This window comes from Galeopterus variegatus, unplaced genomic scaffold (assembly GCF_000696425.1).
Source record: "Galeopterus variegatus unplaced genomic scaffold, G_variegatus-3.0.2 Scaffold2663, whole genome shotgun sequence".
In the NCBI taxonomy this organism is placed as follows: domain Eukaryota; kingdom Metazoa; phylum Chordata; class Mammalia; order Dermoptera; family Cynocephalidae; genus Galeopterus; species Galeopterus variegatus.
Window position 1 is genome coordinate 177,651 of NW_007728774.1, and position 16,667 is coordinate 194,317.

At 39.4% G+C, this 16,667-nt stretch overlaps 1 protein-coding gene across 1 annotated transcript in view; it reads left to right on the top strand.

Annotated features, from left to right (window-relative positions):
• Window positions 1–16,667, top strand: part of LOC103598534 (neurogenic locus notch homolog protein 2-like) — a 102,730-nt gene that overhangs the window by 54,005 nt on the left and 32,058 nt on the right. The window contains 8 exon segments of the mRNA XM_008582526.1: window positions 1,681–1,794; window positions 3,753–3,986; window positions 7,757–7,867; window positions 11,849–12,041; window positions 13,393–13,538; window positions 15,026–15,170; window positions 15,172–15,252; window positions 15,968–16,038. Coding sequence (XP_008580748.1) covers window positions 1,681–1,794; window positions 3,753–3,986; window positions 7,757–7,867; window positions 11,849–12,041; window positions 13,393–13,538; window positions 15,026–15,170; window positions 15,172–15,252; window positions 15,968–16,038 — 1,095 coding nt within the window.

The following is a 16,667-nucleotide window of genomic DNA, read 5'->3' on the forward strand; positions in this document are numbered from 1 at the left end:
ATGTGGGATCCGAACCCTCGGCGGGAGCGCCGCCGTGCTTCCCAAGCGGCGCACTGTAGCAGTGCGCCACCGGGCCGGCCCTGATGAATAATGTTGATGAATATCTTTTCATGTGATTATTTGTCATTTGTATGTTTTCTTTGGAGAAATGTCGGTTCAGATCTTTGCCCACTGTTTAGTTGGTTATTTGCCTTATTATTGAGTTGTAAGAATTCTTTTTTTTTTTTATTTTTAGATGACCGGTAAGGGGATCTTAACCCTTGACTTGGTGTTGTCAGCACCACGCTCACCCAGTGAGCAAACCGGCCATCCCTATATGGGATCCGAACCCGTGGCCTTGGTGTTATCAGCACCGCACTCTCCCGAGTGAGCCACAGGCTGGGCCCGAGTTGTAAGAATTCTTTACATATTCCGGATACAAGTCCCTTAGCAGATACATGATTTGCAAATATTTTCTCCCATTCTGTGGGTTGTTTTTTCACTGTCTTGATAGTGTCCTTTGAAGCACAAACATCTTTAATGATGTTTGATTTATCTGTTTTTTTCTTTGCCATGTTTCACATTTAATAAGGTTCTTCTATTTTATTGCATAAAACTCTTTGAAATCAGTCTCAACCAGGAAAATTCACATTAGAAAAAATTAGAATTAAAGCTAGTATTCTATTACTATATTCAGAACATCTGAGAGAATGCATTTTTGACTATTACAAGTTTATTTAACATAAAGTCGAATATAAAAATGTACATGACCTGATTTTTACACCACAGTAAAAACAGGCTGTTTGGTGAGGTGACATGGATTTCTCCGCTGAACAGCCATTATTTATACTCGTTCCAAGGCTTCTAACATGATGATACTATTTCCTCGTATTACCACCATTCCAATATTGTTCTGTTGCCCACTAGTTGCCATCTCCACACATTCATCTATCACAAGATTCATAAAGGGATCAAATCCCCGCAATATTCCTTGGACATGTCTGCCACCATTTAATTTCAATGATAACTTCTTGTTCATAAATTTTTTCAGCTCGGGAGGGTGAGCTTTGCTCATGGTGTCTACTTGCCGGGCTCAGAGAGCTTGATTTATCTGTTTTGTTGCTTGCACTTTTGGTGTCATATCTGAGAATGTCTTGCCAAATCCAAGGTCAAAAATATTTACCCCTGCCTTTTCTTCTAAGGGGTTTTATAGTCTTGATTATACATCTAGGTCTTTAATCCATTTTAAGTTAATTTTTGTATATGGTATGAGGTAAGGATCTAACTTTATTCTTTTTCCTTATGCTGTTCAGTTGCCCCAGTACCATTTGTAGAAATGACTGTTCTTTCCCCATTGAATGATCTTGGCATCTTTCTTGAAAATCAGTTGAGCATAGACACATGTTTATTTATGGACTCTAATTCTGTTCCATTGATTTGTTATGTTTGTCCTTATGCCAGTACTACACTGTCTTGATTCTCTATCTTTGTAGTAAAATTCAAAATTGGAAAGTGTAAAACCTCTAACTTTGTTGTTTTTCAAAGCTTTTTTGGCTCTTCCGGGTCTCCTGAGTTTCTGTTTGCTGACCCATTGGTATAAGCCCTGCCAGTAACCTAACTGAGCTCTCTTTGGGTATCATTTTCATAGTAGGGGAAGACATGGATAGTCCTTTGACTTGTGTCATTGCTGCACTTTTTAAGGTTTTACGGGACCAGTATGCCAGATTGATATTGATGACTGTTCCAGTACTCCATGTCTGAATGGGGCAAAGTGTATCGATCACCCGAATGGCTACGAATGCCAGTGTGCCACAGGTAAGCAGTTTCTCACTTTTTATCACCCCAGTAAGGTCATCTGAACGAAATAGGATGACTAACCTCTGGTAGCTCCTGTACCAGGCCAGTCCACTATCAGGGCTACTTTGTATTTAGAGAGAGCTGCTTCTGGCAGGTTTTGTTTGTTTGTTTGTTTTTTTGTTGCTCTTTCTGTTTTCTTCTACAACACCTGCCTCCTGCTCCACCGCAATAGTGGTCTGACCTGTATGTTGCCATTTGGTGTCCAGGTCTTTCTGGAGACAGATTTTGGCAGCAGTGAGGTTCCACTGGCTTGATTTACTCCTTTGGAAAAGGGGAGAATTCCAGCTGAAAGTTCCTTTTTACTGGAACTTCTAAGAAGGAGGCCTGTCTCTGTGTTTCTTGAGGCAGGTGCCTGAAAAAAGGTCCAGAAATCTGAGGGCTGAATGTGTGCTAGTGCAGACATTTTCTGTATAAAAGGTGTTTTAATGCTACTGAAAGTCAGGTGTGGAACTGACAGGAGAGAGAGCTTATTTGGGAAACTGTGTGTGTTCTTTGCTGACTGCTGCTACTATAGTTAAATATTGTTTGTTCACAGATATTCTACTATTCTGGGTTTATAATCACATTTCCCACTTGGGAATGGATTTTAATAAGCCAAACATCGCCTATTGCACATTTGCTTCTGTACAAACCAATATTGTAGGGAAGGGCTTGAAAGTGTTATAAAAGGTGAACATCTTTATTATCTGACTGCTTGAGAAAGAAGTTATGAATATACTTTAAGACATTATCTTATTTTAGAAAATGTAGTCTTAAAGGATTTTAGGCCTTATGTATATGATTTCTTTCTGATCACAGAAAAGCAAACTTAGTCACAAAAGTCAATGCAGAAAGTCAATATTTCCATTATTGGACCTACTTAGTTTAGGCCAGTTCAAATGAACTACGTAACTCCCCTTTCTTTTTACAAGCTGTTTTCTCTCATTGGAGAAGTTCTAGGTTTTGTCTTCCCTTGGCCAAATTCTTCTTGTGGAGGATAGCCTTCACTGGAGAATGATTAAATCAATGAACTCATATTTAAAAGGGAGGTGAGGCCTACTGGAGCCTTGTAGGGGAAGGTTTAATGTTGGTCTGTTTAAGCCTTGAAGGAAGGAACTCTTATTGTCCCTTTTTCTTTCAAATGCTCATAAATGGTTCATTCATTTTATTTAATGAGTATTTATTTTAAGCATACTACATATGCATAATGCTCTGGGAGGGATTGAAAGGAATGAAGAAAAGTTCTCTGTCTTCCACAGTCAGAATTGGGAAGATAAGATACATGAAAACCATTAATACAATACCTGTATGTTAGGTTTTGGAGGAAAGGAATACACACTTAAACATATAGTGTAAAAACATTTCCCACTGAAGCTCAGTAAGTGGTGAAGATGCAGTTAAAGTGCCTGTACAGAGAAACTGTCATCAGTCACAAAGGCGTTTCAATTCTACCAATTTGATTAGGAAATCTTTATTTTAAGCACAACTCTCCTGACTTGCTTTCTAAATCAGTGCAAATAGTTTTGGAGCTAAAAAAATAAAAAAGATAAAAAGAAAGAGCGATACAGCAATCACAATAATTTGTTGAACTTTCAAAAGGAGAGAATAACTAAGGCCACCAGAAGCGAGGAAGGGGGAGCATGAAGGAGGGTTAGCAAGAAATTGGTAAAGGGCCACAGAAAATGATTACGTTGTGTAATGTTGAATATGCTAATTTTCCTGATTTGAGCATCACATATTGTACACAGGTAATGATATTCAATCTTGTACCCCACAGATATATACAATCAATTATGTTTTAATTAAAAAAAAAAGGCCAGCAGTATTAAATGTTTCATACATGGGGTATGCAGGTAAATGGATATAGTTACACTTGTGTTCAGGTATGGAGTATCTACCTTGGTTTTTAAGACTCCTTGGTGTAATTCTTTCCGAAGGCTTCACTGGTGTGCTGTGTGAGGAGAACATTGACAACTGTGACCCTGATCCTTGCCACCATGGTCAGTGCCAGGATGGCATCGACTCCTATACTTGCATCTGCAATCCTGGCTACATGGGTGCCATCTGCAGTGACCAGGTTGATGAGTGCTACAGCAGCCCTTGCCTGAATGATGGTCGGTGCATCGACCTGGTCAATGGCTACCAGTGCAACTGCCAGCTGGGCACGTCAGGTGAGCCCACTCTGTTTATGTTTGGATGAGTTTATCACTATTTCTGAAGGACACCTTACACAGATCTCAGACTTTCTTGGCATATGTTCAGGTACCTAAAAACTAATCCTGATTCTGAGAAGCACAGCCAAAGCCACAAACATAAATAACTTAAAGGCAGATGGCTCTAACCAGTAGAGTGATTAAAGGCAATGGCTTTACCAATCTGATGATTTTGTGTGCATGGATTTTTGATTAAATGGAGGCATACCACTTCAGAAATTAAAATTATATCTTTTAATTGAAAACTCTCTTGTCTTTGTGGCTTGATTTATTTCTCTTTTTCTTCAAGCCTCACCCAACTCAGATCAATGAATTAATTCCTTCCATCCTTCCTTCTTTCCTTCTTTCCAATAGTCTCTTTTCTCTTTCACAGTTCAGTCTTTTATGTGACATTTTTCTTCTGCCACTTGTCTCTGGTGGGGCATTAGGCATTTTGGGGGATTCTGAGGGAGAGGAGATACTTTGCAGCACATCACAGTAATTATAAAGTAGAATGTGAAGCTGCCATTTCCCATCCACAGAGTTCATTGCTGTTCTCTGACCTTGATTGAATGACTGCTTATTAGTTGTGAGGGCATGCTGCTCCTTGTTGGGGAGATTTTGAATGATTTTCTCAGGCAGCAGCATTTCATAGGTTTCACTCTATTGTATTTTACTTACTAAATGAATGATTATGGTCACGACTGTGGTTGATGGACAGAGAAATACTACGTCCCAGATCAAAGGAAAATATATTAGTGGAAGATTAACCAATGTGTGCCTTTGTTAGAAGGGAACCTGCCAATATAAAGGATTGATTTATGGAAAACTCAATTGTGGACTTCAGGAAAATGGCCTATGTAGGGGGCAGAGGTAGGGGAGGTGGTTAACTGCCCTCATTTTATTTTGTTACTTCCAAATCTATTTCTTCAAATTTGTCAAAGGCCCTGGTTTTCATCCAGGGTCTCATATATGCCAAGTTTGAAAACAAAGTGCTTTTTGAATTGCTCAAGCATATGAAAAACATCCCATGCCTTCACAGCTGAAAATGCCTTCCCCCTCCCCACGTTTAGATAACTCACTGAAAGGGCTGAATAGATCTTTGTGAAAACTTCCAAAAGCAATTTGCTTCCGGGCTGGTCCCCAGACATGAGAAATTGCAGTAGGAAAAGAAATTTGAGAGATTTACAAGTAATTGAATGGATGCCTTTAGAATGGAGGGGCTGTTTTAGGCTTTGCTATCATTCCCATTATAACAAACATACCGGAAACATGAGTGAGTGTGGGTTGGCAAGCGCTTTGTTTTCTCTGGGATTATAATATTATGCCAGGGTGTATAAGGTGTGTTTTCTGGAGAGGATGGAGATGACAAGGTATAAGTAGCTCTCACTGAGGAAGGCGAGAATAAATATGAGTGGTCTTCAGGCAGCATGGAAAGGAAGGCCCAGAATCTCTGAGAAACCTGAATCTCTGAAAATCCATTTCTCTAGCTGTTTGAAGAGTTAAAGCAAAGAGATGTAGGCAACATAAAGAAATGTTGGTCTGTAATGGGTGGAGAAAGAGCTGGCATGTACCAGGGACCTGGGTGGAACGTCCATTAAATGAGGCATTATGAATAGACTCTCAAGATTTAGAGTAAGAATCCCTGATCCGTTTATCATATGGTCTAAGTTTGGTGTTTGGCTGGGGGTGTGGATGGAAGGGATACTTTACAGTTTGCTAGTTAAAGTTGTGGTATTCACTCACTGGGTACTTAAAGGGAGATATATGAGGGTACTTCAAAAAAAATTCACAGAAATATTTGTATTCTCTTTTAATTCCATTTTTCCATCAACTTTTTGAAGTATTCTAGTACTACCCAGAATGTCTTTCAGTGCTTTCTATCATCTGTGCTTTTATGATGGTGAACAGTTTTAAGTTTCTTGTGGTTTCAAGTAACAGAAGCCAACTTGAGGTAGCTTAAAGAATCATTTAAAACAAGCAAACAACAAAACAAGCAAGGAGAATTAGCAAAAGCACACAGAAGCATCTTACAGATTTCAAACAAGAACTGAATAAGAAGGCATTGGAGAGAACAGCAGGAAGCAGGGCAATTTGCACACCAGAGGTTACACAATTCAAATTTCAGCATTATTAGCCCACTTGGATTCAAGTGTCTGTTCCTGCTTAAATAAGTCAAGGACATGGGGCTGAAGTCACATGGGATTACCAGGGCTTCATGGGTGGGGCTGCCTACGTGTATTTTGGGTAAAAGAGGGTTGTTAATCAAGGGCTAGAAGCATCTCCTATAGGTGTCCACTTGTATACAAGAGATATGTAAATTCTTTCCTCATTTATGGCTAGTGAGGCAGGATGACCTCATCCGTCACAGCAAGACAGTATGGCATGGTGGGAAGAATACAGAGCTGTGGAGCCAGAGAGACAGGTTGCAGATCTCAGTTGTCCTGCCCTACCTGTGGCACTGTGCAAGTCAGCTATGCCATCTGTAAAATGGGTGAACACAGCTAGATTTTTAGGTTGGGTGAGGGGCTTAGAGAAAAACCTATGTGAAGTGCAAGGCAGAGTGCTTTGCACATAATATGGTACAATAAGTTTTTCATGTCATAATTATCGTTAGTAAATATTAATACATTAAGTGTGAGTGAATCAAAAGTATTACATTTTGTCCTGGATGTTTTGTTCATTTCCTTATTACCAAGTTTTATTTTTAGGCTTTTTAAACTACCAAATATTCTTCTGTGATACTCAGAAAGCATCAGTAATATAAAATAAATAGTGAAATATCATGAGTATTTTTACAAAGTAATAATGATTTATAGTTAATATATCTGTACTGTTTAGTTATCTATGTCTATAACTGAGCCTGTGTTAGCATAGACAGACTCTTCCATCCATCTGGGGAATGGACCAGGAGTAAGGCAGCATACCTCAGGAGGAAGTTACCAGACTCTTTAAGATATATCCTGAACTTTAGCCCATAATGCTGACAGTCAGTGTCAAGCTTACAGTGATGGGTACAAGTTCCAAAACTCTAATTTTGATTTGAAAGCTCAAATTATATCTTTGGCATAAAATACTGTCAGTTGTTCTTTTTGAAATAACAGGTTTACTCCTTTCACGTAATATTTGCTAAATATTCAAGTCTGGTTACCCTGGTTTGTCTGTCAGTTGTTCTTGGAATTAAAATGGGGGTCCATGAAGAAAGCAGCTATTTCAGCTCACAACTCAAACAGCCACACAACTCCTTTTCCTGGAGACAGCTCTTAACCTTGGCAGACCATAGTTCTTTATGTGTCCTTCCCATTTCATCACACAGAATGGTAGATGTGTTCTTGAGGTTTGAGATTTAATACAATTAAAACGTTAATAACTTTAAACTTCTTCACCAAAGTCAGTCTTAAGTTATACTGGCATTTTTGTTTGTTTTAACTGTGAGCATGTGCATGTGAAGATGAGAATGACTGCTAGTACAGGTTGGTGCCACTGCTTTGATTCCTGGTGAGATGCCAGTAGCTTTACCTCCATTGCTGCTTTTGCACCATCAATGTGAATGTCAACACAGTGAAAAAGACAAATAATGGCTAAATTTGTTTAGTAAGACCCTGAGTCTGTGGATTGCACTTTGAGAACTGCTGCTTTATTCTGCTCAGGCTTGGCTGGATCTCCTTAAGTTTCTTAACATACAGCATCACAAGCATCACAAGTCTTAGTAAATGTTGAATGGTTTCTCTTTGGTGTTCTCTTGGCAGGAGTTAATTGTGAGATTAATTTTGATGACTGTGCCAATAACCCTTGTGTCCATGGAGTCTGTATGGATGGCATTAATCGCTACAGTTGCGTCTGCTCACCAGGATTCACAGGTAATGCTCCTTTTATCGGGAGACCCCTCTCCTTCAGCCCCATGAGTTTGGAAAATGGCACCTCAGAGAAAATTTATATTCAAATGTGTCCTATTTCTTTATCTCTTTTGGAGGGTTAGAAGTCTATTTCTGTGCTTCTCTAGAAAGTCTTATAGGCTTTTCATAAATTGAAACATGACACATTTCATTCATTAGGGTTTTTAGATCATGTGTTCATTGCTACCTGAAAAGAATTCCTAGATGGACTTTAAGTTTTCGTCACTGTGCTTGAGTTAAGTTGCTTCCAAAGCCACCTTAGTTTTTCTACAGGTAGTCGTCGTTGCCTTCTGTAAAGCCATACTCAAGGTAAACTTCTATGAAAACACTAAATGTTGTTTCTGGGTACTTCCTCTTCTGTAAGATTGTTGGATGAGGCCAGAACTTGGGAGTGCAACTCTAATTTGGCTATCAGGAATGAAATCTTTCTGCCCAGGAGGAAGAAAGTACATGGCTAGAATAGTTTTAAATATGACTTTTCCTAAAGTATAAATAGCTAGAGCATTTACACACACACGAATGCACACACCCCACATATTTTCTCTTCTGTCTTTATTTGCTAATATTAGCTTTATCTTTACTCTCCTGATCAGAAAGGGCTGGAGGTTACTGAGAAAACCTGGAGCCCTTCCCTGACACATTTGTTCATGGCCCCATCAGAGCTCATACACTGTGTATTCTCTTTCTGGATAGTGCACACACAAACAGGCAGGAATGTAATATTATCATTAATAATTAGCATGCAGTCATTTGCACCCTGTGTGAGAAACGCCCTTCAGAGCTTTGAACAGAGCCTGTCAAAAGGCAGCCAGAGCCAATTGAAGTGAACGTCAGCCATTCACTTGCCAGGAACTTACGTTGCTCTGTTTCATAAGCATTTTTCTGCTGCTTGACATGATTGTGGACACTGGAGAGGAATGTTTGTGGTCCAGATGGGTCACAGTGACCCCTGTGCAGTGGAAGATCACTGAGAAGCCAGGTATGATGGAAACATGCCCCTTGCCCAGCACTGCTGCGGTAGCCTGATGTACTTCTGTATCCTGAAACTTGTTACTCCAAGATCAAGTGGCAGTCAAGTTAATACACAAGAATCCCTGCTAGACAGGAATTTAGGCACATTGTTGTTAAATGGGTAGTACGAAGAGAATAGCTAACATTTATTAAGGACTTTTTTTGAGCTAGGCTCTAAAGTGCCTCATCTCACTTAATGGCCTCTGCTATTATTGTTTCTGTGGTATTGATGAGAAACCCAAAGCCTAGGGAGGTTAAGAGGTGTTCCCAGCGCACTGCAGCCAGGTCCTTCCCCAGGCAGTTGACCTCAGAGCCCATGCTCATTCCCACTACCCTGGACAGCCGAAGTAGGTGCCGGGTGTGGTTTCTTTGTGGATTTATGTAAGGCTTCTGCTAGACTTTTTTTTCTTTTTTTTAAATGCCAGTGAATCATAATCCTTCTCTTTTTAACATTCAACAAAACCAGGAAGGTCAAGGAGGTGGAACATAGGCTAAAAATATTCTAAAATAAACTTAAGGTGTAGCATGAAACTAAATAACCAAGAAATGAAATGTTTTGGTTACTGGGTGGTACCCTGTTCTTGGAACTGTTTTCTGTGTTTGAGAGTGTTTTTTTTTTTTTTAATTAGCTGCTGAAAATATCAGAGACGCCTGTGGTATTATATACTCAAGAGAAGTAAATGTGAGGTGTTTTATTCTTCCCGCTGTTTTATTTTAATACTTTTTCTCGTATCATTTTAATAACAACTTTGACTAATTTGAAGGAGGTTTTTTGTTTTTTGTTTAAGACTAAGTTCTCCTAGGACCTCTTTCGTACTTTTTGATTGAATGGGGGTAAGTAATTTAAACTACTTTTCAGTTTTATAAAGCATCTTCATATCCATTGTTTTCCTGAATGCTCATAACGATCCAGAAAGGAAGTTCTACTGTCCTCATCTAACAAATAAGGCTACTGAGAGATAGAGCTTGATATGCCCATGGCCCCAGCTAGTGAATCACATAGAGAAGACTGAGTTCCCAGAAGGCAGGAACCTCCCTTAACCATCTTTTTAGCAAGTGTCTAAAGCAGTGTCTGACACCAAGGAAATAATCAGTAAATGTACTGCATGGATGATTGGATGAATGGAACTTAAATACAGCACTTTTGCTATCCAACTACAGAGTCTAGAGTTTGGACTATAGCATGATTTCATTCATTAAACACCAATTTATTGAGTACCTATAGGGTAGGAAACATTGGGCAACATCTCATTTCACTAGTTACTAAGCCTAACAAGGTACATGGCCTTGCACTAGAAATACCTGGTGTCTGGTGGAAACTCCCTGAGGGTCGGACCCTGCTGGTGAAGCAGCTGTCCATCCACACAGTAAACTGCACAAGGAGGCACTAAACACTCTCAGATAAAGATGGCTTGAAAATCTATTCTGAAAGAGTTAAAAGCCAACGAAGAAAACTTGGGAGGAGTAGCTTTTGAGGAGATGCTTGCAAAAAAGACCAAAAATAAAAAGGCTTTGTCCTCTTATGCTCCCTGGGTTGATTGCAGGCTGAGGATAGCACTGTGGTTTTAGAGCTCTGTTCATATCCTGGTGCCTGTGGCAAACATGTCAAAGAATCAGTGGTTGAGGCCAAGGAAATAGTATTTTAAAATAAGTTATTAATAAAACACCTAAGAGGAAAAGAAAACAGCAGCCACTTCCAGATTATGGGTCTTTACCAGAAGAATCGCCAATAATGGTTCAGAGAGCAATGGAGGGTGAAAAAATGGTAATACCCATATTTTAAAGGGGTGTGTATCTATTTCATTTGCAATGCCCTGTTCTAAATGCAGGGTTGCTCTTTTTTAAATGAAAATGCATGTTTTTCATCTGAATCAGATCATTGTATTCTTTGAAATTTATGAATTTCTTTATAGCAGTTGCTTGGTACCACTCCTCTACAGGATTATGGGTAATTTTTAAATTTCATAGTATTTTGGAATATATAGTTAGATCTCAATTATTCAAAACTTAATGAGTTAAAACACATATAACTACCCTATGTTACTTTATTGAGTCCTGGGCATGTCTAAGAGGAAGAACATATTCTCTTCAATTTCATATACTTCTAGCATCTACACTGTGAGATGATGTTAAATGATAATTGTCTAGAACAGAATTTCTCAAAATCTAGTGTTTTTAAATTTTGAAAATGTGGTTTTCTGGACCCCACCATCACAATCTATGGTGATGGGACCTGGGAATCTCTATTTTAAAAAGTACTTGAAGTGACTATTTTGCGCATTAAATTTTCAGAACCACTGGTCTGTAGACTGAGAGACCCTGAATTGTTTTCTCACATATCAGCGGATGATAAAATTATGCTTAGAGACTCTTCTTCTTGAGGGAAAATATGGGTTAATACAGCTCTAAGAATGAGAACAAAATGGCTTTTCTTTTTAATTAACTTAATCATTAACTTAATAGTCCATTCATTAAGCCTCCTAATTAATTGCAGTTTACCATAGAAATGTAAGAGGTTGACTAACTGAATAAATGAATGTGGAAAACCAGCAGTAGCATTTTAAGGAAGACTTCTTTGTGTATTTCAGAAGAGTATTAAGAGGGGTAACCATCTTTGTTAACATTTGACCCTCTCTTTTTAAAACCTTGTGAAGTTTCTCCATTTCTAAGGTAGAAGGAAAAAGAAATACATGTCAAAATACAACACTCTACAGTGTTTTGTTAACTTCATTAGCAAAAGGTAATGCTATTTACTCCTTCAGTGCAGTGCATTAAGTGCTATTGGATGTCTTATTTGTTAAATCTTGACATTTGATGCCCCAAGGCACCTTATAGCCTGTGTAAATGAAGTGTGTCAACATAATATGTCTCATAGTTCTGGGTCTGTTCCCTAGGCATTTGGGATGTGAGTAACGCTATCTCCCTTCTTTACAGGGCAGAGATGTAACATTGACATTGATGAATGTGCCTCCAATCCCTGTCGCAAAGGAGCAACTTGCATCAATGATGTGAATGGTTTCCGTTGTATCTGCCCTGAGGGGCCCCATCACCCCAGCTGCTACTCCCAGGTGAATGAGTGCCTGAGCAATCCCTGCATCCACGGAAACTGTACCGGGGGCCTCAGTGGGTGAGTAGCTGCCATGTGTGAATAGTTTCTTATTGACCTATTGTCACGTCAGTTGGTGTTTGGTACTTGCACTAGCCTGAAGTCAGCTGAGGACTTGAGCTGAGGCTTGGCTGAAGATTTTGGTAGTCTACATCAAAGCCTTCTGAATCACCACTTCATCCATGGAAACTGGACCCTACCTTCAAATGACTGAAGACTTAGGTGAAAATAAGGAGGAATATCTCCCTTACATAGGTAATCAGCAAAGACCTCATGGGAGAAGTCCAGGCTTATTTTATGTCTTGGCAATTGTGTTTTTAGTGCTTATTTTAGGATTGAGTTCTGAGGGATGTTCTAATCTTTGGGTTTTTCCCCTGCTTAAACGTAGCTCAGCTCTCTTCTGTCACAGTACCTGTGTGTACTCTGAAGTAGAGCTGATTCAACCAACTTTAGACGTGGTCTTGATACAACATTTTCAGTTTGCAAGCCCCTCAGAGTTATGTGATGTGTTGGTAATTTTCTAGAATCACAGAATGCGACCTTAGATCCTGTGAGATGCTCTTATTCTTTTGCTGGGCTTGCCATGGACAGAGCTTTGGGCATTGCCGTTTGCCAAACTTCTAACAGGTGAAAGAATGAAGAGTGTTAGAGATAAATGGGAAATAAAGTTATTTTCAAAATGAACTTTTTCAGAGTATGGCAGCCTTCAAAGCATCACTACCCATCTACATTTTTCTTAAAGATCTCCACATGAGGAGACCATCATCTCCTGATTAGCAGAGTCTAAGTGCTAATGATATTCAAATTGGGGATTATGTGTATATTTCAAATACTTTCATTCTTGTGCCTTTTCCTGCTCAGTATCATAGGTGCTTTGTGAGGCAGGGTTTCAGGTCAGAACAAAGCATGACTCAAGTGTAAGATATCCTAGGAGCTATGCAGAGTGGCTTAGAATCCCTGATGGTGACCTGTTTTCTAGGTCTTTATTCTGCACCAGAAACAAGTGATATCCTAAGGTTTCCTTTACTTTAGTTTTATGTATAATAAAATAAGTGTGCAGATTTATCCATGTTATTGTTTCCTTCAGATTGGCCCAATATATTGTATAAATCATTGTTTACATATGAAATTTCATTGTAATTAATTAATTTTACTAGCTTCTTGGTGAAGCCAGAGAAGCACCAAGCTGAACCCACATGATTCATGCCTTGTGCAAGGTGATTGAAGTATGGGTCCACAGAAGAGTAGAAATGAGATTAGCTTACCTATGAGCTCCTCTGTCCCCTCATTTTGTCACCAACTCCTGTATTTCGCTCTATGACTCAGTCGTATACTCGTACCTCCCACAGTCAATAATTCTGTCTTCTTTCAGATATAAGTGCCTCTGTGATGCAGGCTGGGTTGGCATCAACTGTGAACTGGACAAAAATGAATGTCTTTCCAACCCATGCCAGAATGGAGGAACTTGTGACAATCTGGTGAATGGATACAGGTGTACTTGCAAGAAGGGCTTTAAAGGTAAAAACATAAGTACAGCTTTCTATCTGTTCTTTGTCATCCTGTTGCATATTGCTTGACTCACTTCTTTGTTTCCCTTTCTGTTTTTGGTTCATTCATATAGCAAACATTTCGAGCAATTAGTATTTATAAGACACTTGAGGAATAAAACCATGAGTAGGTATAATTTCTACCTTCAGTGTAGCAGAGAGGTGAGGTACTGAAAAGGTAATATTTAAGATGAACAGTTAAGACTCCACGTAAACAGCTTTGGACAAGTTTCTAATTGTAAGCTTCTTGGTCCAGGTTTGATTCTATGACAATTTAAATAGATATATGGAAGTAGAATGAAAATATTGTGCTTACTGTAGTTATGATAGCAATAATACGGAAGAATCCATGTGTTCAGAACCCTTCCAACAAACACTTTTACTCATGGAGATATTCTTAAGATACTTAGTCACCTGTGGTCTTCTGGAAAAATGCATTGTAGTGGGAATTGTGTAAAATATTTTTTTGAGTTGTCACTTGTATTTCTACCATTGAAACACACAGGAGACAAATGTAAGGGTAAATCATTTGCACTCATCTATTCACTTATTCATTTAGCCACTCAAAGATTGTGCCAGGCTATTGAGATACATCAGTATGTTTTAGAGCCACTTTATTTGATTACTTGAAAATTTTTGGAGACCATATTTTAGTCATTAATTTTCTGATATATTGCATTACTTGTAGATTTAAAAGCACTTTTATTTCTTTATCTCATTGAGACTTGCTTATCAATAAGCAAAATAAAAAATAAAATCCAAAGCTGTATGCCCAGTGAGTGAGTGGCGGAGTACAATTTGAACCCAGACTTCTATGCTCCTACACCATCATTTTCTTTTTCACAGTGCTATAGTTTCTCTACTTTAAGGCTCTGTGCCAGGCCCTATTGAAGATGAAAATGTGTGCAGTGTTTGGGTACTATCCTATTCCCACTAGTCCTTCATTAGTTTTCTCCTTCTCTTAGTGGGAGTAGATTTCATGCCTTGATTCAGGAGAAAACAGCTTTGTGACTTCAGGAAGTACCAGATTGATGGTAGAGACTGTGCAAATGAAGAGCGGGCATAAACAAGAGGCTTCGATTAATGTATTCAAAGACATTATTCCTTTTCCCTACTAGGAACTTTGTATACAAAGGACATGTTTAAATGAACCAACAGGCTTTTGAACTTCTCAGTCCATTATTGAGAAGTCACTGGTATTTGGAAGAGCATTAGGCTTTCAGACCATTACAATAGATTGTTTTTGCATTCGTCTTCTTGACTGATTGACCATTTACTGACTTTCAGGGACCTGTGGCTGAAAAGAATGAACAGGTGTTCCAGTGGCCTGAAGAAATGAATGCAACTTCTGAGATGTTTAATTTTCGCCAGCAAGAGAATTTGTTAGTAATTGAGATAATAAGGAAGCTGACAGAAGTTTTCACTCTGTGTTTGGGTTTTCCCCCTTTCTGTCTACAGGGCACAACTGCCAGGTGAATATTGATGAATGTGCTTCAAATCCATGCCTGAACCAAGGAACCTGCTTTGATGACATCAGTGGCTACACTTGCCATTGTATGCTGCCATACACAGGTGGGTCCCGCAGGTGTCCACAGGGCCCCGAGGCTTGGCCTCGCCTTTTCAGTGCAAGCGTCTCCAATGCCCGGTCTATGGAGCGGCGCTGCCGCTGCAGTGATCGTGTCCTGGTTGTCCTTACTGCCCTCACTGAATCTTGAGCTTTGAGAAGACATTGTGGACTCCCAAGATGAAATGGTGGGCTGTCATTTGCCGTCTTTGTGCTTTAGGGTTTGAAATGTTTTCAAATTATATGTGGTAGAAACCTTGGGCATAGTTTGTGGTTTAGTCCATCATTTGAATGGACCCAGTGCTATTTATATCTTAGTTTCAATAACACAACTACTATTTATTGGTAATTTACTATGTGCCAGACACTTTTTAACTTTGGATTATTTAATCTGGTCCTCAATAATTCTACAATGTAGTAGTTTCTATCACCATTTTATACATGGGGAGGCTGAGGCAAAGGGAGCTCACTTGCTCAAGCTCACATAGGGAAGTGGCAGATCTAGGATTTGCCTGTAAGTCTCTGAATCCAAAGCTTTTCCTCTTAACTGCCATTCTTTTCCTCACATTCAGTACCGCTATGTCTCACTCGGTGTTCTTCTTGGGTGGTTATTACACATGTAGAAGACATAGAAGACATAGATGTGACTTCACTTCACATTAGGTGTTCTCTGTCTCTGGTGGTAGGTGTGGACATTTCTTCACTTTCTCCTGTCTAACTATTGCCATCTTGTGATTGGTTGTATTTGTATGGCTTGTTTACCTCCTTGTCATCTATTTTCTTCTTCTGTGGGAATACAACAGAGACATGGCTAATGGTTTTGCCTCTTTCACTAGTGTGCAGCGTGCAGGCAGGAGCATGGCTGAATTAACACTCTCCTGGAGTCTGGGGCTGTTTCTAGTTGCTGGTAATAGTGACTCTAATCTGTGTAGAGGAGCAGAATGGCTATAAGCATGACTGTGATACTGAAAGACTTGAGACTGCATTGTTACCTTTGTTCCTCTTTAGAAGAAATGTTAATGGAGAGATATTGTGTCAATCAGCCTGGTTCATAAAATCAGAGTTTTAGGAGGTCCCTATAGACAAAGGCAATATAAATAATGTCATCCCATAGTGATACACTAAGGATATGTGACTATATGCTGCCTGACTGTTAGGTTTTCTTTAGAGACATATCCCAATTAAAGAATTTACCATGCATGACCTTGAAGAAATTATATCTGACCAAAAGACTACACAGATTAACAGTTTACTTCTGAATGTGGCTAGGGGTTCTAAGCTTTGTTGAGTTTGCCCAACATAAGGGAACTAAGCAGCATTACTTTCCCCTGTAAGCTGCTGTTCTGCCCAGACCTATTAAAAATGGGTTGGGACTATTGTGGTAAAAAGTTATGGTAATTTGGGCCGGCCCGGTGGCGCACTGCTACAGTGCGCCGCTTGGGAAGCGCGGTGGCGCTCCCGCCGAGGGTTCGGATCCCACATACAGACTGGCCGCTCACTGGCTGAGCGAGGTGTGGGAGCAACACCGAGGGTTGC